Here is a 27,852-nt window from a genome sequence, read left to right as displayed (position 1 = left end):
TGCTTTTTTGCTTTCATCAAGAATGAGGCTCTAGTGCCCTGGCCAGTTAGTTCAGTGGTAGAGTGTTGGCCTGGCGTGCAGGAGTCCTGGGTTCTATTCCCGGCCAGGGCACACAGGAGAAGCACCCATCTGCTTCTCCACCCCTCCCCCTCTCCTTCCTCTCTGTCTCTCTCTTCCCCTCCTGCAGCCGAGGCTCCATTGGAGCAAAGTTGGCCCGGGCGTTAAGGATGGCTCTTTGGCCTCTGCCTCAGGTGCTAGACTGGCTCTGGTTGCAACAGAGCGACACCCCAGATGGGCAGAGCATCACCCCCTGGTGGGCGTGCCGGGAGGATCCCGGTCGGGCGCATGCAGGAGTCTGTCTGACTGTCTCCCCGTTTCCAGCTTCAGAAAAATACAAAAAAGAATGGGGCTCTATATGATGAGTTATTGGTTTATAAAATATAAACAAAAAGATTATTTTGCTTATTTTGATAGAGAAAACTTCATTTGCTTTTTTTTTTTTTAATGTAACCAATGATGAAACTTAACCTGGCTGTTTCTAGGGGTTGAGAAAGACCCTATTTATGAGCCTTCTCTGTCTGAGGCAAAATAATGCCCAGACCAAACCGACTGGCTCCTGCTCATGGGCAACTGACCCGAAGACGGCAGGGGTGCCGCGGGCGGAGTGGGAGAAGACGGCAGGGGTGCCGCGGGCGGAGTGGGAGAAGACGGCAGGGGTGCCGTGGGCGGAGTGGGAGAAGACGGCAGGGGTGCTGCGGGCGGAGTGGGAGAAGAAGGGCGACTCACTTCTGCAGGTGGGCAGCATGTCGCTCCACTGCCCGTTCGCCAGGCACTGGGACCTAGCAGCACCCTCAGACACATATCCCGGGTTGCAAACAAACTTGACCACATCGTTGAGGTTGAACTGGTTGCCCTGAGTGAGGCCATTGATCGGATTGCCTGGGTGTCCACAGGTAATTGCTGTAACCAAAACAGGAGATAGGTAAGACTTCCTGTTATCCCACACCCCAAAGGTCACCCTCCTCTCACCTGGTATGTCTCCGGCCCATCCATGAAGCTCAACCATAAGTCTAACTTTAGTCTCTTCTGCTGCAAAACCTGTATTTCCTGAAATTGTCATGGGGACATTCCTTCCTCCTTAAAGGCATGCCCACAGCTTGGACAACTGGAGAGAAATCATTCCACAACTCCCCACCGGGTGTCAGGCCTGGACTGCAGTTCTCTGTCATCCGGCAACAAGCCCCGCCTCATTTCCTGCCCCCGCACCCCCTCTGTAGAACCCGTTCCACATTTCATTGCTAGATACCCCTCAGCTGACCCAGACCCATCCTAGCTCCTGCGCCAATCTTGACAGAGTCGGAGTCAATACTAACCAAGCCTAAGCAGAGGCACGGGTCACCCTGCCAGAGCAGTGGCCAACACCAACCCCAGGGAACCAGAGTTGTTAGGAGAATACAAGCTATCCTCCTCACTCCTTCCCTGTGAAGGGAGTTCATTCAACTGCTGTAATCCCTGGCCTTTCTTTGTGCTCTTCTACTCACTCTGCCCCGGGGACACAGAGTGGCCCGTCCCCGCCATTTGGGAAGAAGGAGCATCAGGCGGGGCTCAGCTCTGCCCCCTCCTCGGGGGCCTGGCTGTCTGCAGCCAGCAGTGTTCTCGCTGCTCCCCTGGAACCAGGCTCTTCCCAACCCTGGTGGGCGCCTGCCAGCCCCAGCACGAGGCCCCCCGATTGTGAAGCCGCCCTGCTCTGGGGTTTGTTCAGCAGACTCCATTTGGCTCTCACATGAAGCTATAGTCTCCAACTTATCCTTTATTAGTAACAAAGGTGATATTTTGACATCCACCTATGGCCCCGTTTCATTTTGTAATTTGTTCAACCATGGTGAGGGCGGGAAAGAGGGAGAGGAACCGGTGCTCACAGGCCTGGTTGCAGAGTGCTCGGGCTCACCCCTCGGTCCCCCAGTTCCCCCTCTCCCCCAGTGGTGGACTTCACTCCACTCAGGGGCACTGGTCTCTCAGGCTTCTTGAACACACCAAGTGCGTGCCTGCCCCCGAGCCTTTGCATTTGCTTTCCTCTCTGCCGCAGCGCCCCCTGGCTCTTGCCCCGCTGTCCTCAGGTCTCCCCTCAGATGTCCCCGAATCAGCGAGTCTTCCCCGACCACCTGACAACCTCCCCAGCACTGCCCAGCTCTTTGCTCTGCTCTTCTCCGCATAGTGACATATTCTACGTGAACCTCTTGCTTTGTTCATTCTTATCTCCCTCCACCTGCACGTGAGCTCCACGAGGACAGGGACTTTGTTTTGTCAGGTGCTGTATCCTTGGGGTCTGTACCAGTGCCTGGCTTACAGAAGAGCTGGATGAGTATTCGCTGAGTGAATGAGCACACATGTGAGTGAGTTGAGTGAGTGCATGAAGGAGGGATGCCTGGCTCCTGCACGGCTCCCAGCTCTCAGTTCTGTTAAGGACCTGCCTACTCCCTAGTCTCTTTGCATTGAATTCCCGCTTGCTGTTTTTGTCGGGCCTCTCCTTTGGTTCTGGATTTTAGTTGTGAGAGCCTGAGGACCACGAGGCATGTGTTCTTTTCCCAACATTTGGATCCATGAGGACCTAACCCCAAACCCAAACGGTGTGGATCGGGGTGGGGGAACAAGAGCAGACAGGACTCAGTTTTTGCTGTGGCCAACTCTGGTTTCTTTCTGGGTCAGTTCTTTTTTTGTAAGTTTCAAGAATAACATCCCTAGGGGAGGAAGGGTGTAAAGAGGGACAAATATATATATATGGTGACGGGAAATGATCTGACTTTGGGTGATGGGTATATAACATATTCAACAGTTCAAATGCTATAGAAATGTTTACCTGAAACCTATGTACTCTTATTGATCAATGTCACACTGCTAAATTTAATTTTCTAAATAAAATAAAATTTTAAAAAAAGAATAACATCCCTGACTCAGTGGAGAGAACTGGGCAGAGTGGAGACACGCTGTGGGTGGACCGCAGCCTGGCACAGTGGGGCAAGAATGGGCCGCGGAGGCCAGCAGACCAGCATTTACAAGTCAGCTCTGCCATTTCCTTGCTTTGGACAATTCACTCTGAGCCTCAGTCCCTATATCTGTAAACTAAGGATTTCAATATGCATTAACAATGCTTTGAAAAGAGATGCATACGTTTACATTTCATTCAATATTACTGAGTGCCTTCTTTGTGCTGGGCACTCTGCTATGTGCTGATGATAATCAAGGAGGAATATGATACGGCCCCTGACCTCGGGGAGCTCCCTGCGCGTCCAGTACGGGAGCAGACAGGGAAGCAGACTGTGACAATACAGTGGTCCCGAGACAGAGCCAGTGCAGAGGAAGGGCATCTACCCTCCACACCGGAGTGCGTGGGTACCGGAGGGTGTGGCATGCCATCTGAGCTCAGTCTCAAGGATGAGAGGACTATGCCAAGTCAATGAGATGGTGGAAGAGTGGAGACCTTCATGGGGGTCCATGAACCCACTGAAACGATATGTGAAATATTGGTTGTACATAGTCAGCTCGGGAGAGGAGCCACCATTCTCACTAGATTCACAAAGGGTCAGGACCCCCCTCCCTAGGTTAAAAACCACTCATATACAGTGTGAGGCGAGAGCTGAGGAGTAAACTTTTGGGAGTACCACCTTTGGCAGATCAAGAATATCAGACACCCCAGGTAGGTCTGTTTCCCTGGAGAGCCCAGGCTGCAAAGGGGAGGGAGAAATATCAGCAGGAAGGAGAACAGGGGTCCTCATGAGACTTGAGCACTTAACAGGGGCTAGAGCACATGGACCACTAGACCTGAGTGTCGTGAGGGTGGAGATTATGACATATGCAACTCATCTTTATCCACAACACCTAACGGCCTGCTTTGCACACAGTAGGTGCTACAGAAATGTTTATTAAATATGGTTGTATAGGCTGAGGGAAATTAATAGAAAGGGGGTCAGCGGTATAGGGGAGAGAGTTAAAAACAGACTAAGGTCACTAAGGAGCAGGAGGAAGGAAGACCCAGAGACTCAGTGGGGGGCAGAGCCTTGGACCCGGACAGAGACTCTTCTGCAGAGGGGAGAGGGAAGGGGCAGGATGCAGACAAGGACAGGTGTGTGTGTGGGGAAGCGGAAGGGGACAGAGTTACTGTCTGATAGCTTCTATTATTTCTGCACAACAGAAATTCAGATTACATAATTGGTTACTAATTACTGGGGTTTATACACATTCTTTTCTTTTAAAAAAATTTTTAGGCCCTGGCCGGTTGGCTCAGCGGTAGAGCGTCGGCCTGGCGTGTGGGGGACCTGGGTTCGATTCCCAGCCAGGGCACACAGGAGAAGCGCCCATTTGCTTCTCCACCCCCCCCCCCCCTCCTCTCTGTCTCTCTCTTCCCCTCCCGCAGCCAAGGCTCCATTGGAGCAAAGATGGCCCGGGCGCTGGGTTTGGCTCCTTGGCCTCTGCCCCAGGCGCTAGAGTGGCTCTGGTCGCAGCAGAGCGACGCCCCGGAGGGGCAGAGCATCGCCCCCTGGTGGGTAGAGCGTCGCCCCCTGGTGGCGTGCCGGGTGGATCCCGGTCAGGCGCATACGGGAGTCTGTCTGACTGTCTCTCCCCGTTTCCAGCTTCAGGAAAAAAAAAAAAATTTAATTTAAGTGAGAGGAGGGGAAATATACTCCTTCATGTGCCCCAACCAGGAGCCATTTGGAGAGCTCTGTCTAGGGCCAATGATGCTCTGCCCATCTGGGGCCCAGGCTCCAACTGAGCTATTTTTAGCACTTGAGGCAGAGGCTCCCACAGCCATTCTCAGCGCCTGGAGCTGATGTGCTCGAATCAGTTAAGCCATGGCTATAGACGCTGGGGGTGGAGGAAGGGTGTAGAAGCAGATGGTCCCTTCTTCTGTGTGCCCTGACTGGGAATTGAACCTGGGACTTCCACATGCTGGGTTGACGCTCTACCACTGAGCCATCAAGCCAGGGCCTATATGCATTATTTCATTTAATCCCTACCACCCAGTGAGGTAGGCCCCACCATTGTCCTCAGGGAAAAACAGAATTTCAAAGGAATCAGACTTGTTCAAGGGACATTGTTTCCAAGTGGTCCACCTGAGTTTTGAAACCAGCTTCTCTCATCGCAGGCCAAATTTTAACTATTCACTTTAGTTACTTGCTGAGAATATACGTGGAGGAGATGGAGTATGGGTCTTCAGAAAGAAGTGAAATTGTAAAAAAGCTGTGTGGGAATGGGCAAGAGAGCTAACTCAGGGAAGGTAGAAGGATTGCTGGGAAGCTTTGATAATGGTTGCTACGGGAAACCTTGCGTTTATATGTGATGACAGCTAACATGGTGCCTACCACAGAGTAATACTTATAAATATCTCTTCTTTTACTTTTTCCTGCCTGTTACATATTTCCATGCTCCAGGAGAGAATGGGGCTTGAGACCCAAGATCCTAGAATCCATGATGTGACAGGTGGTGGTGGCATGACCACCATCATCACCATCATTGTCATCGTTACAACAAGAGCAACATTGGCTTGACATCTGTATCAGGCACTGTTCTCATCATTTTATTTTATCTTTTTACTGTTCTGACCATTTTATATGTATTCATTTATTTAATCCCCATACTACTCTTTGAGGTATCTGCATTTTAGAGATGAGAAGACTGAGACTCTGTGAGGTAAACTAACTAATCTAAACTCATAGAGCCATATGACATTTAGTGACAGATCTGGGTTTGAACCCAGGCAATCTAGGCCGAGGGTCCACCTGTCTAAATATAAATACTTTACTATGCAGACTTGTATGAACCAGGTCTAAAATATCTTTAGGTCTGGCAGATAATTAATTCTAGACTCCAACATTTCCCATTCTTTATAACCCAATCTATCCCCAGACATTCTGTGCCAATATCCTGAAGGCGTTTGAATTATTCTCTCCTGGATGAAACCAAATATATTTTCTTTATACACATCTGGAAGATAAACTGAATATAGATGGCTCTTGCTTTTGGTAAACATAATACTTTAGAAGTTATTAAGACCTATTTTCCTGGATTACTTATTAAGTCTCATTATCTTATTGCTCCATCTCATATACAAAAAAGCCAAAAAGAAGAAAAAGAATTAAAAACAAAAAACTGGCCTTACAAAAAAAAAATAGGAACAAAACCCTGCACTTTCCACAAAGGCTTACTTTAGGGAGCATTAAAAAGTGAAGAATTTTTCAAATTACTTCCAGGCAGCTGAGAATAATGGTGGTCACCTAAATAAAAAAAAATGCAGATTAACAAGAAGAACAAATAAAACTGTAGAAAGCCTGGGCCTGCAGCAGAGCTGGAAGATAGAGAACGCCATAAACTTTAAATTACGTGTAAGGAGAAAAGTAAACACTAAACCCCGGCAGAACGATTCCTCACGCTTCTGACGCTAGCCTTTGTGGGGAGCGAGACTGCGTGGGAAGAAGAGAGCAGCAGGGGAAGGCCGAATATTGATCTAAAATCACTGCTGGAAAGAGAACATTCATCTTTTTTTCTTTAATGTTTATTTTTTATTGATTTTAGAGAGAGGAAGGGAGAGAATGTGAGAGAGACAAGAACATCAATCTGTTCCTGTGTGTGCCCTGACTGGGGATCAAACCAACAACTTCTGTGCTTTGGGATGATGCTCTAACCAACCAAGCTATCCGGCCAGGGCAAGAGAGAATGTTCATCTTAAATGTGAACGTGCTGAAGAAGGATGCTAGTATGTCTGGATGCACTGACTACAGGAAAGGGACATAAAAATGTGTGTGGTTGTCCTCATTGCTTCTAGAAGAAAAGAAAGGTAAATAAATGAAGGAAGGAAGGAAGGGAGGGAGGGAGGGAGGAAGGGAGGAAGGAAGGAAGGAAGGAAGGAAGGGAGGGAGGAAGGGAGGGAAGAAGGAAGGAAGGAAAGGAGTGGAGGGAGCAGGAAGGGAGATAAAGTTAGAGAAGAGATGTCTGGAGATTGGGTAACAAAGGTAAAAAGAAGCAAAGGGGGGAAAATTTAGGGTCCTGGAATGACAAAAGAGAAACAAACAAACAAAATGGAGGTCACAGAACTTTCCCTTACCATACATGAGAAAGCCTTTTATTAAAATACCAAACGTGACCCTGGCCAGTTGGCTCAGTGGTAGAGCATCGGCCTGGCGTGTGGAAGTCTGTCCGATTCCAGCCAGGGCACACAGGAGAAGCGCTGATCTGCTTTTCCACCCCTCCCCCTCTCCTTCCTCTCTGTCTCTCTCTTCCCCTCCCACAGCCAAGGCTCCATTGGAGCAAAGTTGGCCTGGGCATTGAGGACAGGTCCATGGCCTCCGCCTCAGGTGCTAGAATGGCTCCAGTCGCAACAGAGTAATACCCCAGATGGGTAGAGCATTGCCCCCTGGTGGGCCAGCTGGGTGGATCCCAGTCAGGTGCATGCGGGAGTCTGTCTGACTGCCTCCATGCTTTTAACTTCAAAAAAATACAATCCCCCCAAAACCCCCCCCAAATATGTATTTGTCTAGTTTATCCCACAGCACTTGTTGCAGATACTGTTGCTACTCCAGTCTATGCTTTTGCCTCCTTTGTCATAGATTAGTTGACCATATAAACCAGGGGTCTCAAACTCAACTCAGCATGTGGGCCGCAGAGCAAGATCACAGCCGTTCGGCGGGCTGCACTAGGTCTACAAAAGGCAACTGTTACGCAACACTTTTCTCACTGCAGTTGAAAACAAAAAAAAATCAGTACAACAAGCACAATCGTACATGCAGTTTCCTCAGTGTCACAAAACGACCAGAAACTGTAGTTCGCATCACAACTGCTGTTAACTAAGCTAATATCTAGCTAGGATGCTAGAGAAATGAAAAATACAAGTAGGCCCCTAGGCTTACTTAATTTTATCCAAAATATTTTGAACTTTGTGGATTAGTCTGCGGGCCACACAAAATTGTTCGGCGGGCCGCGAGTTTGAGACCCCTGATATAAACGAAGGGTTATTTCTGGGCTCTCTATTCTGTTCCATTGACCTATGTGACTGTTTTTGTGCCAGTATCATACTGTTTTGACTATTATAGTTTTGTAATATAGTTTGAGATCAGTAAGTACGATACTTTCAACTTTGTCCTTCTTTCTCAACGTTGTTTTGGCTAGTTGGGGTCTTCTGTGGTTTCATATTCATTTTAGGTTCATTTGTTGTAGTTACGAGAAGACCGCAATTCCTATTTTGATAGGAATTGCATTGAGATATGGAAGCAATCTAGGTGTCCACTGGTAGACAAATTGAAAAATAAGATGCCGTATATAAATACCATGCAATATTACACAGCAATAAAAAAGAATGAAATCTTGCTATTTGCGATAACATGAATGGTCCTAGAGGGCATTATGCTAAATGAAATAAGTCAGTCAGAGAAAGACAAGTATTGTATGGTTTCAGTTATATGTGAAATCTAAAAACAAATAAACAAACAAAAAAAAGCAAGCAAAACCAAACAAAAACAGACTCATGGAAACAGAGACCAAAGGTATGGTTATCAGAAGGGAGGAGGGTATGGGTGAGATAGGAAAGGGGAGTGACAGATGATTACTAGAATTAGTGGAGTGATCATACTGTAAAGTGTAAAAGTGTCGATTCACTACATTGTACACTTGAAACTAGTATAACAACTATGTTTAAATGAAAAACACATTCAAAACAGAACAATTCTCATTGCTACTCTGACAGAAGGAGGTACTCCTGTAAACCACTCTAAAGCCACCTAATGAATTAGAAAACATCAGCCTAAATCTATACAAAGCTATGATAAAAAGAAAGTAAAAAAGGAATCAAAACATCTTAGCTGATGAAAATCTCCTCATCAGAAACAAAGCACATGAAACAGAAGAAAACTGCAACAAGATTCTAAACTGAGTTAAATATTAACACATAAGCATTTGGAGATATGAAAAACAATCTTGAGAATCAGAAGATAAAAACTAAAACAAGACATGGACAAATGTGAAAAGAGAATTGATGACGTGCAGGAAAGAATGGAAGAAAAAGACAAAATTATCTCAGAAATAAAGACTAAATTGTAAGAGTTAGAATATCATCAAATGGCAATTTACCAAGAAGTATTGAAGAAAATCAGGCAGACAACCAACGGAGTTAAAATAAGATAAAAGAAAGAAGTAAAAATGATCAGAGACAAAGAGGCTGACGTAGAAGACAGGCAAAAAAGATTCAACATACATGCAATTGGAGTTGATTTAGAAGGAAAACAAAACAGTGGGCTTACGTTAGTGCTTAAAATTATAATTAAAAAAAATGTTTCAGAAATAGGACTTGAATTTACATATTCAAAGGTCCACAGTATACCTGAGGAAACTGTCTGAACAGTCAATTCAGGCATATCCTGGTAAAAATATTAAACAATCTTCAAACTTATAAGAATATAATTCAATTAATATTTGAATTTTTCAGAGTAACATAAAGCAAAATAATGATGAAAGATCATTTAAATACATATATATATATATATTTTATGACAGAGACAGAGAAATAGATAGATAGGAACAGACAGACAGGAAGGGAGAGAGAGGAGAAGCATCAAGTCTTTGTTGTAGCCCCTTAGTTGTTCATTGATTGCTTTCTCATATGTGCCTTGACCAGGGGCTACAGCAGGGTGAGTGACCCCTTGCTCAAGCCAGTGACCTTGGGCTCTAGTCAGCAACCTTGAGCTTCAAGCCAGTGACCATGGGGTCATGTCTATGATCCCACACTCAAGCCAGTGGCCCAGTGCTCAAGCTGGTAAGCCTGTGCTCAAGCCAGATGAGCCCGTGCTCAAGCCTGTGACCTTGGGGTTTTGAATTGGGTCCTCTGCATCCCAGTTCGACGCTACATCCACTGTGGCACCACCTGGTCAGGCGGAAGAGCATTTTTAAGAAAGCCAAAGAAACACATAGTGGCCAAGGATTTTATATACAATCCAGCTATCCTTCAAGTTTTAAGGTTCAAATGAACAGTTTTCAACATGCAAGAACTTGGGGAACATTATACAAAAGAGGCATTATTGAGGAATCTACCAGAGACTGAACTTGCTTGACCCAACAAAAATTGAGCAGTATTGGTGAGCTTTACATGTATTTAATGCCAGATGTAAGAGTAGAATGATATTATATAAACACTATAATAAATATTTTATGTTCTGACAAAGTAGAAATAATGCAACTAGAAATGGAAGGAGAAAGGAATGAGGAAAGGAAAGCAGAACAGGCTCATTGACTGCTGGAGAGTCAACAGGTGAAAGTCAAAGAACACTATTAAAAATTGATAAACTAGATAATAAATGGCTAAAAAAGAAAACAAGGGGAGAGCTAATGGCATTAAAATGTTACAAGAACAAAGTGTGGTTCATGATGTTAAAAATGAAAGTAAGGATTGTAAGCCTAATACCAGGCGCAGTACAATCCATGTCAAAAAATATTAAAAGTAGACCCTGGCAGGTTGGCTCAGTGGTAGAACATCAGCCTGGCATGTGGATGTCCTGGGTTCAATTCCCCATCAGGGCACACAGGAGAAGCACCCATCTGCTTCTTCACTCCTCCCCTTCTCACTTCTCTCTCTCTCTCTCTCTCTTCTTCTCCCCTCCTGCAGCCATGATTTGATTACAGCAAGTTGGCCCTGGGCACTGAGGATGGCTCTGTGGCCTCTGCCTCAGGCACTAACATGGCTCCGGTTGCAACAGAGCAAAGGCCCCAGATGGGTAGAGCATTGCTCCCTAGTGGGCATGCCGGTGGATCCCAGTAGGGGTGTATGTGGGAGTCTATCTCTGTCTCCCCTCCTCTCACTAAAAAAATATATATATTAAAAGCGACAGGGAAGATAGATTTAAAGGCTTAAGCCACAGTCTACAATGTAAATATAATAGTTATGAATATCTATGCACCAAATAACACAGCAACTACCTTTATGTAGGGGAAACTACAGGAAATAGAAGAGAAAACAGAAGCACACTAATAATAGAAAACTTTAAAACACACCTCTCAGAACAAAACAGGTCAAGTAGACAAAAAAATAAATATACAACACAGAAGGCATGAGCAACATACTCAATAAGGCACATCTCATGACTATATATAGAACTTCACACCCTAATACGCTTTCTTCTTAATTGCACATGGAACACTCATAACAACTGATCAAACATTAGGTCACAAAAAGAGTATCAGTAAATTCTATGAAGTATATTATGTACAATGCAATAAAATTAGAAATAAATGACAAAATAAAAATTAAAAAGGTCTTTCTCCTGGAATTAAAAGAAATCTTCTATTTAAGAAGTTCTGGGTAAAAGGGGAAATTAATACCAAAACTGCATAATTTCTGATAAATGATAAAACATGAATTATTATAACCTATGAGATACATTTAGAACAGTGATCAGAAGAAATTTCATAGTTCTAAACAATTATATCCATTGATGGTCATAATCAATAAAAATGAGTGAAAATAAGCGAATTAAATTTCCAACTCCACAAATAGGAAATTGACAGAAAAGTTAACCAAAAGAAATTACAGGAAGGAAGTAATCAAGGTGAAAGCAATATTTAGTGATATGCAGAAAACTATAATTACATCTTTGAAAAAAGCATGCACAATCCTCTCGCTAACCAAATCAAGGGAGCACGGGAGAAAGTCCACGTTGCCTCTGAGCCATGACTAGGGAGAGTGGATAACATACTTACGCACACAGAAAGGGGTCTTGCCCGACCAGTGGTGATCCTGCTGGCAGATGCGCACGGACATGCCGATCAGGCGGAAGCCGGCGTTGCACTGATACACCACGCTGCCCCGGTAGCTGTAGTTCTCCCCATTGATGTGTCCGTTGACAATGGGCTCAGGAGTCCCGCAGTGTCCGGCTTCAATAGGGGGACGGGAAAGAATGCAAATCAGAAAAGGAGCTGGGGCTTGTTCAGGGTAAGGGGAGACAGGGACAGTGGGGAAAAGGACCAAGTGTCCAGCCACCCCCTGTTTTCCCACCTCCCCCGGAGAGCAGCCATCCAGGAGTGACTTCAGGGAATCCTAGACGTGACAGAAATGGTGTTGACGACTTGGCAACCCCAAATCCCAGGGTTGCATCTTACACGGCCATCCATCTCTGACCTTTAGCTTCTGTGTCGACATACAGGTGAGAAATGACCACTGTTACCTCCCTGCACCCACCCCTCCTTACCCCACATTTTCTCACCAACCAGCATTTACTGAGCATCTATCCAATGGGGGGCACAGTGAGGCAGTCAAAGCCTCCAGGTGCTGAGAATAATCACGTATAAACAGGTGGTCTGGCTAAATTCGTCCTTCCTTCTCCTTGAGTGGCAAGGCACACACACAACGTCAACCCAGATGAGTGATTTTTATTAAACGGGGGGTGGGCAGAGCATATTCCTAGCAAACGGCTCTGTGTGAACTCAACAGGGGCCTGAGACAGTGGGAGGGCAGCCCTGTTCACTCTGGCACCGACCACCCAATCCATGCTGGTAGGTCTGCATCCTTGGGGTCCTCCTTTGTACTTGAGGGATCCAAGAAAGGAGTGAGAGGAGAGAGAACCTTCATATCTAAGGGTCAGGCGGGGCAAGGATTAACCATGGGGAAAGAATAACTTTACTCTTTGTGAGCCAGGCTTTTAAAAAAAATAAATTTGTCATAGCTTATTTTTTATACAATACATATATATTATTATATAGATAGGCATAATATATATATTCTATGTATAATATATAGCAGGGATCCCCAAACTTTTTACACAGGGGCCCGTTCACTGTCCCTCAGACCATTGGAGGGCCGGACTATAAAAAAAACTATGAACAAATCCCTATGCACGCTGCACGTATCTTATTTTAAAGTAAAAAAACAAAACGGGAACAAATATAACATTTAAAATAAAGAACAAGTAAATTTAAATCAACAAACTGACCAGTTTTCAATGGGAACTATGCTCCTCTCACTGACCACCAATGAAAGAGGTGCCCCTTCAGGAAGTGCGGTGGGGGCCAGATAAATGGCCTCAGGGGGCCGCATGTGGCCCGCGGGCCGTAGTTTGGGGACCCCTGATATATAGGATAAGCAAGTGACAAAAAGTAAATTTGCATATTATATATTATATGTAAAATTCATATATATGCAGAATTTGCTAATATAGAGTCTAAAAGATATTTTAGGGGTGTCACAGGGAAGGGTGTCACCCCTTCCCTGAAAGTAGAGACTGGGGCTTCAGCCATCATTCAAGGGCCAGTAAGAAGGGGCTGTCTTTTTGATCAGAATGAGAACCCCTCAAAGGTTTGTCTCATCAGACCTGAAGTTGTTCTCATTATTTCAGGTGCCCCAAGAGAAGCGAGTTGAGGGTTTTAGTTATGGCAGACACCCAGCTGCTGGTGTTCGAGTTGAGCATTTTAGGAGAGTAGGTAAAAGGATACTGTTCTAAGATTGGGACCCCACTCTGGAAAGATCTCGCCTGTCCTGAGGAGGGAACCCGGGCAGGACAGGCCTGGAGAGGCCACTCACCAAGGCAGCGGACCTCAGAGCCACTCCAGAGCCCGTTGGCCATGCACTCCCGCACCCTGGAGCCCACCAGCGTGTATCCGGAATTGCAGGAGAAGATGGCGGTTGCCCCGTAGACGGACAGTGTTCCGATGCGGTGCCCATTGGGTGGGATGGGGAGATCTCCACAGGAGATGACTAAAAAGATAACAAAACACTCAGTAAGCCAGGCTCAAGAGGAGGGACAGGTGCTGCTTCTGATCTGCAAGAAATATGACAAAAATAGGATCTGTTTAACCTTACTCTCTCGGGACCAGAATATGGGTTGTGACAGTGGCTTGTGTGATGTTACACTGGAACAGTGACTCTCAACTGGAGGTGTTGCTCAAAGCCCCTGAGGAGTTTTAAAAATATCCAGGCTGCACTCTGGAGCCATGACTCACAGTCTCTGGTCCAGGCAGGTGCATTTAAAAAAAGTCAGGTGGTTCAGATGTGTACCCTAGTTAGGAACCACCAGCCTAGAGACGTGGTAGTTCAGTGCTATGCTCCTTGGTGTTCTGGGCAGACACTGCCAAACGATTTCCTTGTCATTTCTGCTGAGCACAGCAGCGGCCTCGCACTCCTGGACAGAGCACTGCAGATGGCCACCGGCTGACACCCGGGGTGAGGTCCAGTAGCCAAGGCTTCAGTGAACTGTGATCCCCTTCACTGTAATGAGCTGGTTCGCACTCGTGACTGCTACCCGGCCACAGACAGGGCTGTATTCCACCGTGGAGTCTGCACCTGGCTGACGAGACGACGGTGTCTTGGATCACAGGTACTGGGAAGGCGCCCCTCCTCCCAGTCTCAACCTTCCCACAGCTCACTGACAAGCTGTCTTCTACCTCTTTACAAACACTTCCTTTATCACATCCTTATTGACCAGGTCAGTGTGATGAGTCTCTGCTACAGGAGTGGACGCTGCGGTGAGCCACTCAGACCCAGTTTAGGGCGGAAGGATTTTCTTCCCCAGCTGCTGGCCGAGAACCCTCAGCTGCCAGCCTTCTTCGGTTGAAGAACCCTCCCACCTAAAGACGTGCTCTCTTCCTGGGGTGGCCTGTACCCTACGCTTGGTCAGTGGTGGTATAAAGGCCCTTCAGCCAACCTGTGACCGTTCTGAAGGGCCATTCCAGCTTCGGAGCTCTCTGTGGGGTCGGCTGAGGCCTTTACTGCGTCGGCATCAGAGCCCAACTCCTCCACCTTCCCAGTCCTGTTTCCTCCCCTCCCTTCCCTTCCATAGGAAATGACCCTAGCAGCGCTCCCTATTAAACCTCTGCCTTAGAGTGGCTCCTCAGGGACCCTGAATTTTGAAAGGACCTTGAAGAACCAAAGAGAAACGACTTGCAATGGAGGAGAGGCAGACACACCCGGGTGGCCTGTCCCTCGGGCTATTGTGTTCTCCTGCACAACACCCTTTACAGGTGTTGTCACCCCCCCTTCTCACTGCATCCTCAGCAGTCTGCCTCCTCAGTAGACTATAATAAGCTCTTGGCGGGCAGGAACCACAAACTGTTATCTTCATACCTCTTTACTGCCTGGCAAGAATGTTGAATAAATGAATGGGTGGATGCTTACTGGACAAAAGGTAGCTTTTTAAATGAGATGACAAGGTGATAAGAAGTAATTCCTTAAAGTAATAAGCATCTCCCCAGGTGTGTGTCACAAAAGAGGCACACTGCAATCCCAGGTGCTACCTCTCTTGTCCCCTCCTCATGGAGGAGACAGTTCGGGTGGGAGGCGCTGAGCCAAACGTGCCCACCCTCCCCTCCTGGGCTTACTTTGGCAGGTGGGCAGAGAGTCCCCGAGGCTCCACTTGCCGTTGGCCTGACAGCGGATGACCCTCTGGCCAGTGTAGTAGTAGCCAGGGTCGCAGATGAGCATCAGCTGGGCCTGGAACTGGTACTGCATCTCAAAGATGAGCCTCCATCGGCCGTGCTCCACACCGATGTTGCTGACGTCGGGACAGGTCACAGCTGGATAGACAAGGAGCGGCCAGGAGGATTAATTAACTAATTATGGTAGAGTCCAGAGCTGGGGACTGACAGACAGTCACGATGAACCCGAGAGTCTTCCGTCCCCAGGCTGGTTTGGTAACGAATGAAGTGGGCTGGGGGGCGACGTGGCCAACTGGAAGGGGCGGACCCGCACCCCACCAAAAAGGGGAGGGGTACCAGCCACACGCATTGTCGGACGTGAGGCTGTGAAACTATTTGGTCAGAACTTCATTCTCCAGAAAAGCTAGAAATACGGATTTTATAAAATTACCTGATTTTTAAAATGTTGGAAAGCAACTAAGAATTTTTATAAATCAGACTGTAGGTCCAACAAACGAAGAACAAAGGAAAACACAACACCGTGTATCTTCAGATGGGACATGGCCCGCTAGGCTGCCAGTGTGTGACTCTGGCCTTCACGGTGAGCTCTACTTCTCTCACTTTAGAGTTGTGTGATCAAAGGATGTTTTTGTTTTGTTTCTTTTCATCTAAAGGAAGTGGAGCAGGTCATTCCTAAGTTCTCTGACACTTTATGGAAATACCGTGGTTTTTGCTCCATAAGACGCACTTTCTTTTCCTCCCAAAAGTGGAGGGAAAAATGCCCGTGTGTCTTATGGAGCGAAAAATATGATATTTTATTAAATGTTTTAACACATCATTTGGTTCAGAATATTTTTTTTTCTCATTTTCCTCCTTAAAACCCGTAGGTGTGTCTTCTGGTCAGGTGCGTCTTCTGGAGCGAAAAATACAGTAACTCCCTGAATCCCCAGCCTCTGTGTGCCTGCTTTTTCCATCCCTGGGTGTTTAGCTCACCCTCAGCAGGAATCTCTGCAGCTACTCACCCAGCCCCTCCTGCACCCGCCTCCACTGCCCGAGGACTCACGGACACACTGGGGAGGGACGTTCTGGTTGCTCCACAGGCCTGTCTCCAGACACTCTGCTGTGGCCTCGGCACCTGCCTGGAGGTGGTAGCCTTCACTGCAGCTGTACACAGCTTTGGTCCCCACTGTGTACTCCTTGCCAAACACCATCCCGTTCTTAGGAGCCTCCGGAAGCCCACAGGAAAGAGCTGGTGAGGGGAAAAAACGTCATGAGCGTGTCAGCTGCAAGAGGGTGTTCATATTTTTTTTATCTTTCCTCTCCCCCGATACCCTCATAAAATTATAGTAAGGACTAATAAAAGGAAAAATCTTGTTAACAAAAAAAAAATAATAATGAGGATCACCAGCAGAGGAGAGTTAAAAAAAAAAAGAAAAGCTTTGAAAGACAAGATGTAGAGAGAAGTATGTTGATGGATGAAATGGGGCCAAGAAGCTGTATAAGTCCACGGCAGGAAGCTGTGGGGTGAGACCAGTGCTCCGCCCCTTCCCACAAACACAGGCGAGAGGGGGTCAGGCATGTGTTCTCCAAACTAAATAGAGAGGGTGCTCTTTCCCATTTGAGGGAAAAACAAAAACAAAAACAAAAACAGAAAACAAAAAAAACCCCCAAAACTCCCTGGAGAGAACCAAGGTCGCTGAGGTGTGAGCTGGCATCCCAGAATAAAGCTCTTCGAGATGCAGGCTGTGAGGGCGCTCACCGCCTATAGGCTGCTCTTCTGCTCGCTGCTGCCCCACGCTCAGCTCACCCCTTATTCACAGGGGAGACCCAGCGGGCAAAGGTATCAGCGTAACAACAGCAAAGCTAACTCACATCTGCTATCTGAAAAAAAATCAACCTAGCTTTGACTTTAAAATAAGAATAATCAAAAACCACTATACATATGAAGAAGAAAGAAAGACAGCTTCAGAAAAGACATACAGATAAGATGAAAAACAGGGAAAGAAAGTCTCCTTTAGGAGAAAGAGCTAATGCAGGAAACTGAAGGTATGTCATCTTGAAATGTCTGATGAGTAGCATATCAAGAAAATCAAGGTGACGTACTCATAAAATGGGAACAGAGTGCTTTGGGGAAAGAAAACATAAAAGGAGAACAAAAAGGAGCTCTTTTAATTTGTAAAAAATATGATTGCCAAAAAGAAGCATTCAATAGAAGGGTTGGAGGTTAAAATGAAAAGGGAATTTCCAAGAATCTAGACCAAAAAGACAAAGATGGAAAATGATTACCAAGGAGTGGAAGCACTGAGGATCAACCCAGGAGGTCAATGTTGACTGGGTTAGGGTTTCAGAAGGAGGGAACAGAGCAAGGACGGAACAAAACTGTCACAAACAAAATTTCCCCAGAGCCGGAGAGACACAAATCTCCAGATTGAAAGGCAGCCAAAGGGATGGAAAGAGAACCATCCTTAGATTCACCATCATGTAATTTCAGAAGACCAAAGACACAGAAATTCCTCTAAGTTACGAGAGAGAGAGAGAGAGAGAGAGAGAGAGAGAGAGAGAGAGAGAGACACGACACCCCTGTGAAGGAATGAGAATCAGACTGGCATCAGACTTCCCATCAGCAACAATGGATGTTTGAAGAGGATAGAACAATGCCTTTAATTTTCTGAAGGAAATGATTTGTAACCTCAAATTTTATCTAGTTGACCTACCCAGCGTGAATGAGGGCAAAAATAATGATATTTTCAGACATTTAAAGACTCACACAGTTGATCTCTCACGATCCCTTTCTGAGGAATTTCCTTAAGGCTATATATACTCCATCAAAAAGAGCACAAAAACCAAGAAAGGGCAAGATATGAGATCTAAACAACAGCAGCACAAACTCAGGAGTGTGAAGAAAAGAACTCAAGGTGCCAGCCCAGGAGAGAAAGGGGAGCAGCAGCAAGCCCGGGTCATTACTTTATAAGGAACAGCGTCAACACTATGTTTATTAGAGGAACATACATTACTTAGGGAAGGGTAGCCTGTGTGGTCTTTGAAATAAGTTAAAATTTACAAACCATGCTTGCCCTTTGATAGTTCAGGAGCTCGTAGGGATGTGATGCCAATCAGGGCGCCCGCTCCTGTCCCGCATCCGCCCCCACCTCTGTGGCTCAGACCCCCCTCACTCAGAGAAGCTCCAAGCACAGGAAAGACCCACTCATACCGGCTCACAAGGATGCTTGGTGCTACTACAATTTCCACAACCAAGAAGAGGAACAGGGCTAGGACTCCAACATGATAATGTTATGGAGAAGGCTGGACTGTCCAGAGGGAGAGGGGTTCAGGGGTCCCCAAACTTTTTACACAGGGGGCCAGTTCACTGTCCCTCAGACCATTGGAGGGCCACCACATACAGTGCTCCTCTCACTGACCATCAGTGAAAGAGGTGCCCCTTTCGGAAGTGCGGCAGGGGGCCGGATAAATGGCCTCAAGGGGCCGCATGTGGCCCGCAGGCTGTAGTTTGGGGATGCCTGGTTAAGATCCAAGATGCAAAAAGGGTGCCAAGTCTGGACGTGGGACCAAAAGAGGAGGATCAGGAACAGAAGGAATGAGGACACAAGGGAGCATCAAATATGATGCTCTTTTAATGCCTGAACAGCAGGGCTCCGAGCTCCTTCAGTGGTACCAGGTTAGCTAAATCGTCCTATCTGATCAGCTGTTTTTGCTTCCTTAAACACTTTGGGAAGAAATACTTGGCTCCCTAATGACATTTTACATGGGGAGTCAACCTGGAGGTGGCAGGGGAGGAAGGGGGAAGGACGTGGGCAGCAGCCACTTCTCACTGCTCCCCCCCACCCCCCCAACCCACCCCCAACCCCCCGACGGTCCTTCTCTTGTGGGTAACTAAGAAGACAAAAGGTAACTTCCCAGCCTGAGAGACTAAAAGCCTGTCTGCCGATCTCCTTATCAAACACAGTCCTCCAAAGCTTGGGTAAGAGGGACACTTCCTGTGGGTCTGAGAGGAGGGGAGAAAATCACAAGGCATTTATAGAAACTTGCAGTGGAGTGGTATCTCCGAGGGAAAGAATGCATAGTGAGAGGACAGTCTGGGGAAGGAGAGAGAAAGCATTAGCGAACTCAGACTCTCTAAACGGGATTTATTTGTTGGTGGCAAAGTCATGGTTTGGAAGCAGCTATGGGGATCTGAAGCAATGAATGAATACCAGGGCTCTTCTGGCCCTGGTTCTGGGGAAATGGGGGGCTAACATCCTCTAAGTGAAAGGACCATAGCTCTTCTGTTCTCAAAGTCTCGGTGGAGGGAAGAAGGGAAGAGAGCCTTCTGGGTATTGACCAAGGGTATGAGCTTGTTGGCTATGGGACCAGGAATCCAGAGAGCACAGAGGGAATGGAGGGGAGGGAGGCCATCAGAGGGAGGCTTGGGTAGGGGTGAGGGGAGAAAAAGCAGTCTAGAGGGACTTAATTCGGGGAAGTGACAAAAGACAAAGAAGAAGAGAGGCACTGGTGGTTTCAATAGGTGCTCTGGAGAAAAAGAAGACATCTGGGTTAATAGAGGCCGAGATATGAATATCAAAGCCAAATGACATTTGCCACTCATGGACAGTCCGTTCTCCATGACCTTGGCTTGGGGCATCTCAAAGAACAGTTGTTTTTGTCCTTTGACAAAGCTCAGGCACAGGCCAGAAGGTGGTGGGGGTTAGAGGTGACGGACGGCATGAAAAAGTATGGCGCGTGCTGGGGACTGAAGGACAAGCACAGGAAACATGCATGTGATTTCCTGTTTCAGCACGTGAAACTGGCAAGACTCGTCTCCTGTTTTAATGCACTAGTACACAATGTTGAGAATGTGGAAGAAAAGACAACTTCCAGGAGGGCAGCAAGTATCAAAAGCTGTCGATTTTGTACAGGTTATGATTCAACAATCTCATTTTGGGGAATTTATTTATTTATTTATTTGACAGAGATGGAGTCAAAGAGAGGGACAGATAGGGACAGACAGAAGGGAGAGAGATGAGAAGCATCAATTCTTCGTTGCAGTTCCTTAGTTGTTCATTGACTGCTTTCTCACATGTGCCTTGACCAGGGGGTGGGGGGGCTACAGCAGAGTGAGTGACCCCTTACTCAAGTCAGCATCCTTGGGCTTAAGCTAGAGTCTATGGGGTTATGTGTATGATCCCATGCTCAAGCCAGCGACCCACGCTTAAGCTGGTGAGCTTGTGCTCAAGTCGGATGAGCCCGTGCTCAAGCCACAGCCTCAGTGTTTTGAACCTGGGTCCTCTGTGTCCCAGTCCGATGTTCTAGCCACTGTACCACCACCTGGTCAGGCTTGTTTTGGGGAATTTATTTTAAGAAATAAATATGAATGCTCATAACAATGGAATTATAAATATATTTTAATAGCAGCACTGTTTACAGTAGCAAATAATGTAGCAATTCAAATGAACAACAATAAGATAAGACTTAAATAAATGACAGTTTTCCCACAATGCTATGCCACCACCGAAAATAATGATGAGGAAGTGTATTTAAAGACAGGATAGGTCTGAACACTGAGAGTTCTGGATATTGACGATGCCATTTTTGTAAACAATACATAAAAGGCTAAAGGAAATGTGCTCAAGTGTGAACAGTGGTGATGGGATCGTAGGTCATTTTCATTTCTTATTTTTCTTCTTTGTCAGATTACTAGTCTGAAGGGATATTACTTTAGGGAAAAACAATCCCATAAATTATCCAAGGCAATGCAGGCAAACTGCCTGGCACCCATCACAGGACGGCTCGCTGGTCAGTGAGTATGGTGACGGTCGCTGTCCACCCTGGTTCCTTCCGCTCCACTTCCCCACTGACCTGGCGCCTCTGCCAGCCCGAATGGCTTCGCATGTCTTGTGATCTCCCTCAATCCTGTGCTTTTACCAGTGCTCCTGCTGTTGCCTAGAATGTTTTCCCCGCCAGTGCCTGGCCCCAAACCCGCTGGCTATCTGAGCCCGAGTCCAGGCATGCTTCCTCCGGAAAGCCCTCCTTCACCGAGCAGGAGGAGGTAGGTCCCTTCTTACCCCCGAGTTCAATACCACGTGTGTATTCCCTTCCCGGTACAGCACTGCCTCCCTCTGTCGTCGTGAGTGTATATGGCTAATATCCATCTCTCTCATCGCCCTGAATGTATGAGGTCGTGTTTTATGCATATGTCTATCCACAGGGCTAAAGATATGTGGATCTTTATATGCTTCTTGAAAGGAAGAATTAATTATCAATGAGGAAATCCCTCCTTTGGAAGTGGTTGGTCCTGGGACAAACCTAAGATGTGAGTGGGATCTGAGCCACCGGTTACCCCCTTCCCACCCGCTTCTCACCTTGACAAAGAGGAATGGCCTCACTCCACAGGTAGTAGCCCTGGGGGTGCCGGGTACAAATGGCCATGCTGTGTCCCACCAAGCGGTAGCCGGCATTGCAGCCGAAGTGGATGGAGCCTCCAGGTTGGGTGCTGGTCTGGCCCAGAAGGAAGCCGTGGAGCGGAGCCCTGGGCAGGCTGCAGTAGGGAGCTGAACAAGAAGATGAGGTCAGGGGACCGTGCTCAAGCGGACAGATGGACAGAAATGCTCCTTCCTGTGTGCCCTGCCCCCACCCTCCCCCCATTTCCTTGTCTCTGCCCAGCCAGGCCCGCTGCTAGGCAGGAAGGTCGGAGGGGTTGAGACTGAAAGCTGGCCAGACAGGTTAGGAGAGCCAAAGGAAAGGAAGCATCGTGAAGCACCAGGCCCCTCTGTGGCCTGAGCCGCACAGCCAAGTTCAGGCTCTCAAATCCCTCCAGTAACCAAGGAGACACAGAAAACAGCACCAATGGAGTCAGTCCGGGCTGCACTCAGTCTCGTCTCTGACCTTTCCAGGCCTGTGTGTGACTCGGCCTAATTCCTGGCGCCCAGTCCGCTCCAGTCTCTGTGCCTGTCTGTTGGAATTGGTAACCTTTACTGCATATATTTTTTGGACCACTGAAATAGAATCACATGATTCTATTTCAGTGGTCCAAAAAATATATGCAGCCCAGCCCAGCCTAGCGCACTCAGTGCTCAATAAATAGTCCTTCTCCTTCCTCCTGCCCTGTGGAGGGGGGAGAGAGAGGAGGCTGTGGCCATCCAGGGCGGAGAACCCACAGTCCTCATTCCCCCTCCATGTATGGCTTTAATGTATTCGCTTATTCAGCAAATGGGTACAGAGCGTCTGTTACGTGCTTGGTCCTGTCTGATGTGCTGGGAACACAACAGTGAAGAAGCAGACAAAAACCCAGCCGCAGAGAGCTTGCAATAAACAATCCTGCCAAGGGACCCCCTGGGAAGATCTGTGAGACCGGGAAGGAAGGGTGAGCAAAGGAACAGGCAGAGTGCGCCCCTCGGTTTCCCTGAGAGCCCCTGGTTGGGTCTCCTCGGCGGGCACGGGTGGAATGAGGGTGCCAGGTCCTGGCTGCGTTCCCCCCCACGGTGAGGTCCTCGCGCCCTTCTGCCGGTGAGATGTGCTCTAACTGCCCGCCCTTCCCAGCCAGATGTGTGTCCTACCTCCCGCTTTGCCACCTGCATCCTGGGTGCATTATATTGATGCGTCTACCTCAGTCAAGAACAAGGCTCTCGGTAATAAAATAAGACGTAATCACAGTGATAGAGGCGTTTGCAAATTACACCAAGTCTACTGTATTTTAATTAAGTGCTAATTGCTTCACCCCGTGATTAATTCATTTTCTACGTGGCATATGCATTGTAATTACAACTGACTCATTACCCCCAAACATGTGGTTAGTCTTTAAAGACATCATGGAAAAAAGGCAACTCCTTAATGGCTTTCAGTCCCTAGTTGAGCAACCAGCACGAGGAGATGCTACTCAACAGCCCTGCTACCCTCGCGTGCGAGCAGCTGCTGGGAAGTCAGCCTGACTCTCCCTGAGAGGAGCCTGCAGGTTTCTTTTCCATCAGGAGGAAAGTAAGGCCAGGAGGGGTTAAGGTGACTTGTCTAACAATCATGTAGCTAGTTAGTGACACAGCTAATCAATGCCCCTGGGGGTCATGGTGCCACCTTCTCCCTTGTGTATATGGGGGAAAAGGAATTTAGGGTCAACTTTGCAGAGGAAACGGCTCAACGAGGAAAGACCCTTCTCCTCGCAGGCCCCCCCCCCAGGCTTCATCTGGCTTGCTGGCCCCTCAAGTCCCACCCCTAAGTCCCTCAGGACTTCCAGCGGCCCACTACGTTTGGGCTGGCCTTCCGAGTAGGTGGCCCAGGGGGAGAGGTGGAGTAAGACAAGTGGTACCTCAGGCAGGCTACAATCTGACATCCTTTCTAACCAATATTCTTTAAACATTTGTCCAACGCTGATTTGGAAGGCGGGCCCAACACCGGCAGGGGAAGCGTGCCGCGGGGACCCGGTGCTTGGGGGCGCTGCCGTGGTCACCAGCAGTTCCTCCGTGCCTCCGGGGTACAGAGCCCAGCCAGCAGTTCACGGGGCCACTCCCCCTCAAGCTGGGGACCCAGCAGCTCATCACGTTTCTTTCCAATCACAGGCAGTAATCCCCAGAATGTGAGTTCAGATAAACTCGGTTTCCTCAGTCTCCCTACATTCCCCGGGGTATGTCCGTGCTCCCTGCGGATCGGATCGCTGCCCTGCGGGGCTGTCCGACTGCCCAGCTTTGCTCTGACTCTGCCCAGGAGAAACGGCTTGCCGAGCAGAAAAGAGGCTCCCGGACTGAAGCTGGAGCCCTTCGATGGGCTGCCTGCCTCACACTCACCAATCGGAGGCCTCCATCTTAGGGTTTTTCAGTTTTAAGGAAGTTTTATTAACATTCCAGCAGGGCTAAGGAGGGGATCACCTTTCAGCATTACTCGATCATATACATGTAATAAGGTTAGTCAAAGACACAAGCCGGCAGTGTGCACAGAAGAGAGGGAAGAGGCGAAAAGTGGGGCAAGAACTAGAAAGAGGGGAGGTGGGAAAATGTCAAGGACGCTTGTGCAGTGAAAGGCGGAGAGCCTTGGAAGAGGAGAAGGTAGCCCGGTCCCACAGAGAGGCTCCGCCATGGACAAAGATGTCGCCCAGGGCTTGTGTGGGTGTCTGGGGTGAGAAACCGAAGGGGCTCGCGGGCTTTGACCCTTCTCGTGGGTCCTTGGGCTTGACTCACCTGAATACCGAATCTTAAAGCCCTTCCGGTTGTAAGCGTGGTCCGATGACCAGCGCAGGTACACGGAGCTGCTCGAGCTGGTGACAATCAGGGGAGCCGAGTAATTCCCACTGAGAGCTTTCAGCAGAGGACTCTGTCCCGAGGGACCTGGGACGGGAGGACAGGACACACAGGGTTACAAGCTGTCACAGCCACCCAAGATGTTCGACTCGATCCCTTTAACGTAACCGCCCCCTGCCTTCCCCTTCCTCGGGGTGGTTGGGTAACCAGGTGAGAGTCAGCACACTCGTTTGTCCTTCCACACCTCTCTCTGTGTCCACGGGTCCTGCTCTAGTGGCTCCCCCCGCCCCCCGATCTCTAACGCGGGGCTCCCAGAAGCCACTGCCAATGCACAGCAATTGAGATGAAATCTATTTGCCATCTTGGGACTTGCCCAAGGTCCAGCAGCTGGTTAACGGAAGACTGGTTTTTAACCTGGGAACTTCTTCCACCTTGCCACCCTACTTCTCCTGTGTGTGCTGAAAACAGCTCAGGGTCTGCCATAGAGAAACAGTCTTTATGGTTGAATGTGTCCCAATAACGCTAGAGGAAAACGTCCAGTCTCAATGCTGTAAGTAACATAGTTGCCCACTTTCCTTTCTAAGGCGCTTCCAGAAAGGCTCCCCACCCTTCTTTTTTCCCACCTTCCATGCCTGGGAGGTGCATGGGGGAGGGGCTGGTTCAAGGAGGCAGAGTATAAAGCCGATAATCCGAAACACAGGATTTACCTCCCGGGAAAGAGCCCCCGAGTGATGGTCTAATGCGGGGCTGAAACAGCTCTCGGAAGCTTGTCAAAAGTAACGGACCAGGCTCTGGCCGGTTGGCTCAGTGGTAGAGCATCGGCCTGGCGTGCAGAAGTCCCGGGTTCGATTCCCAGCCAGGGCACACAGGAGAAGCACCCATCTGCTTCTCCACCCCTCCCCCTCTCCTTCCTCTCTGTCTCTCTCTTCCCCTCCCGCAGCTGAGGCTCCATTGGAGCAGAGATGGCCCGGGCGCTGGGGATGGCTCCTTGGCCTCTGCCCCAGGCGCTGGGGTGGCTCTGGTCGCGGCACAGCGACGCCCCGGAGGGGCAGAGCATAGCTCCCTGGTGGGCAGAGCGTTGCCCCTGGTGGGCGTGCCGGGTGGATCCCGGTCGGGCGCATGCGGGAGTCTGTCTGTCTCTCCCCGTTTCCAGCTTCAGAAAAATACAAAAAAAAAAAAAGTAACGGACCACATTAAACACAGGAGAGCCATCAGAACTGCTGGGACAAACCACGAAGGAAGAGGGCGAGAGGCTCAGGGAAGCGGCACGCCAGGGGAGGGGGACTGCGTCAGACCACAGCGCCCACTGGCTGACCGCGTTCCTCAGGAGGACCTGCAGGACACGCCAGGTCCTGAAGCAACAAGGGACGCCCTGGTGAGGGTGACCACCGGCATCGCTGACAACCCGAGGGATGGCTGTCCTCTGCAGGCCGCGAGTGATGGGAGGAGGTGCTGCCACAGAACCTGGCTTCCTAGTATTGATGGGGGTGAGAAGATTCTAGAATGCAGAGGCCAGGTGGAAGCACTGAACAGTCAGAAGCAAGGTTGGCATAATTACCAAAGGGGAAAGTAAGGGCTGAAATGGCAGCTGGGAGGGCCTGGCCTGCAGGATCCACCGAGATGGCTCACAGAACATGGTAGCCTTAAGGGCAGGTGAACGGAGAGCCGAAATAAATGAATATATGAACAAAACAAATCATGAAGGCCCCGGCCTACTGGCTCACTGGTAGAGTGTTGGCCCAGTGTGTGGATGCCCTGGGTTCAATTCCCGGCCAGGGCACACAGGAGAAGCGCCTATCTGCTTCTCCACCCTCCTCCTCTCGCTTCTCTCTCTCTCTATCTCTCTCTCCTCCTCCCCTTCTGCAGCTCCATTAGGATGGCTCCATGGCCTCTGCCTCAGGCTCTAGGAATGGCTCTGGATGCAATGGAGCAATGTTCCAGATGGGAGGAGTGTCACCCCCTAGTGGGCTTGCAGGGTGGATCCTGATTGGGGCGCACGTGGGAGTCTGTCTCTGCCTCCCTTCCTCTCACTAAAAAAAGAAAAAAACAACAACAACCCCAAACCCAGATCATGAATATATGATCAAAAGTGTGAGGAAAGCTAATCCCAGTGGAAAGCTCCAATCTCCCAATTTGGAGACTAGAGCCAGCATTTGTTTCTTACGACAGAACACTTTGGGTGAAGGAGAGGCTGGGTGCCCATGGGGAAAAGAAATAACCCTATAAAACAACATTAATCGTATATACTAGTGATTCCTTGAGTTCTTACCCAAAAAAGACTGCCACTATTTACTCAGGTAACTGAATATTGGAGAAAAGGGAATGTCAAGATACTTTGAAGACTTCCAGATACTGAGTTTGAATGAAAAGCTGATACTTGGGGACCCAAAGCACTATCATGGCTCCTCTGCTAGAGCGGGGGGGGGGGGAAGAGGCTCTGAGGGTGGGGGTTGGTAATAAATGGGAGTCCTGGCCCAGGTCCATCTCAGCAAGTAGCAGCCTCAAATGCAGTAGCTGTTCCAGATGTATTGTCTTCATTAGAGCAGATTAACATAGCCTTGGTTACATGGGATGTAGTTATTGATCTAGTAATGCTCTTCCACACCCATCAGAAAGAAGGATCATAGGCAATTTGCATTCATATGCAATAGACAAAAGTACGCACTCATGGTCTTGCCTCAGAGCTATGTTAATTCTCCTGCTTTCTGACATAATACAGCACGAAGAGAAGTGGACCATCTGGACATCCTGCAGAATAGAACATATCGGCTCTCTATATTGATGACACTGTATTAATCAGACCTGATGAGCCAGAAGGGACAATTAGTGCAGATGTCTTTGCAAGACACACGTGGTCTAGAGAGGGTAAGAGATAAATTCTACAAAGTTTCAGGTGAACTTTTTCGGGCCCGGGGGTCCAGGGCATGCTGAGACAGTTCCTTCACATCAAAGAGCAGGTTACAGCACCGTTTCCCTTCAACCACCAAGAGACAAACAAGCATGACGCTGGGTGGGCTTCTTTGGGGGGTTTGCAGGTAGCATATTCTTCCCTTGGTGGTACTGCTATGACCCATTCACTGACTGACATTCAGGATTCTAGCTGTGAGTGGGGGATAGATTAAGCAAGGGATCTGCAGCAGGTTCAGGCCATACAACCCACCAGCTCCCACGGTGTTGGGGTTTCTGTGGTAGAGGACATCACGCAGAGCCTCTGGAAAGCTCTAACTGGGAGGTTGCGGCATGGACTTCTAGGGTT

At 48.3% G+C, this 27,852-nt stretch overlaps 1 protein-coding gene across 2 annotated transcripts in view; it reads right to left on the bottom strand.

Annotated features, from left to right (window-relative positions):
• CSMD2 (CUB and Sushi multiple domains 2) overlaps window positions 1-27,852 on the bottom strand; it is a 606,087-nt gene that overhangs the window by 38,822 nt on the left and 539,413 nt on the right. For both annotated transcript variants that reach the window (XM_066269721.1, XM_066269723.1), the window contains exons 48-54: window positions 24,537-24,683; window positions 21,735-21,923; window positions 16,442-16,627; window positions 15,343-15,537; window positions 13,550-13,723; window positions 11,734-11,907; window positions 787-960 (exon numbers count right to left, since the gene is read on the bottom strand). In XM_066269721.1, the coding sequence (XP_066125818.1) occupies window positions 787-960; window positions 11,734-11,907; window positions 13,550-13,723; window positions 15,343-15,537; window positions 16,442-16,627; window positions 21,735-21,923; window positions 24,537-24,683 (1,239 nt within the window). The remainder of the gene's footprint in view (window positions 1-786; window positions 961-11,733; window positions 11,908-13,549; window positions 13,724-15,342; window positions 15,538-16,441; window positions 16,628-21,734; window positions 21,924-24,536; window positions 24,684-27,852) is intronic.

Source organism: Saccopteryx bilineata, chromosome 3 (assembly GCF_036850765.1).
Source record: "Saccopteryx bilineata isolate mSacBil1 chromosome 3, mSacBil1_pri_phased_curated, whole genome shotgun sequence".
NCBI lineage: Eukaryota > Metazoa > Chordata > Mammalia > Chiroptera > Emballonuridae > Saccopteryx > Saccopteryx bilineata.
This window is presented reverse-complemented; position numbering and strand designations above follow the sequence as displayed.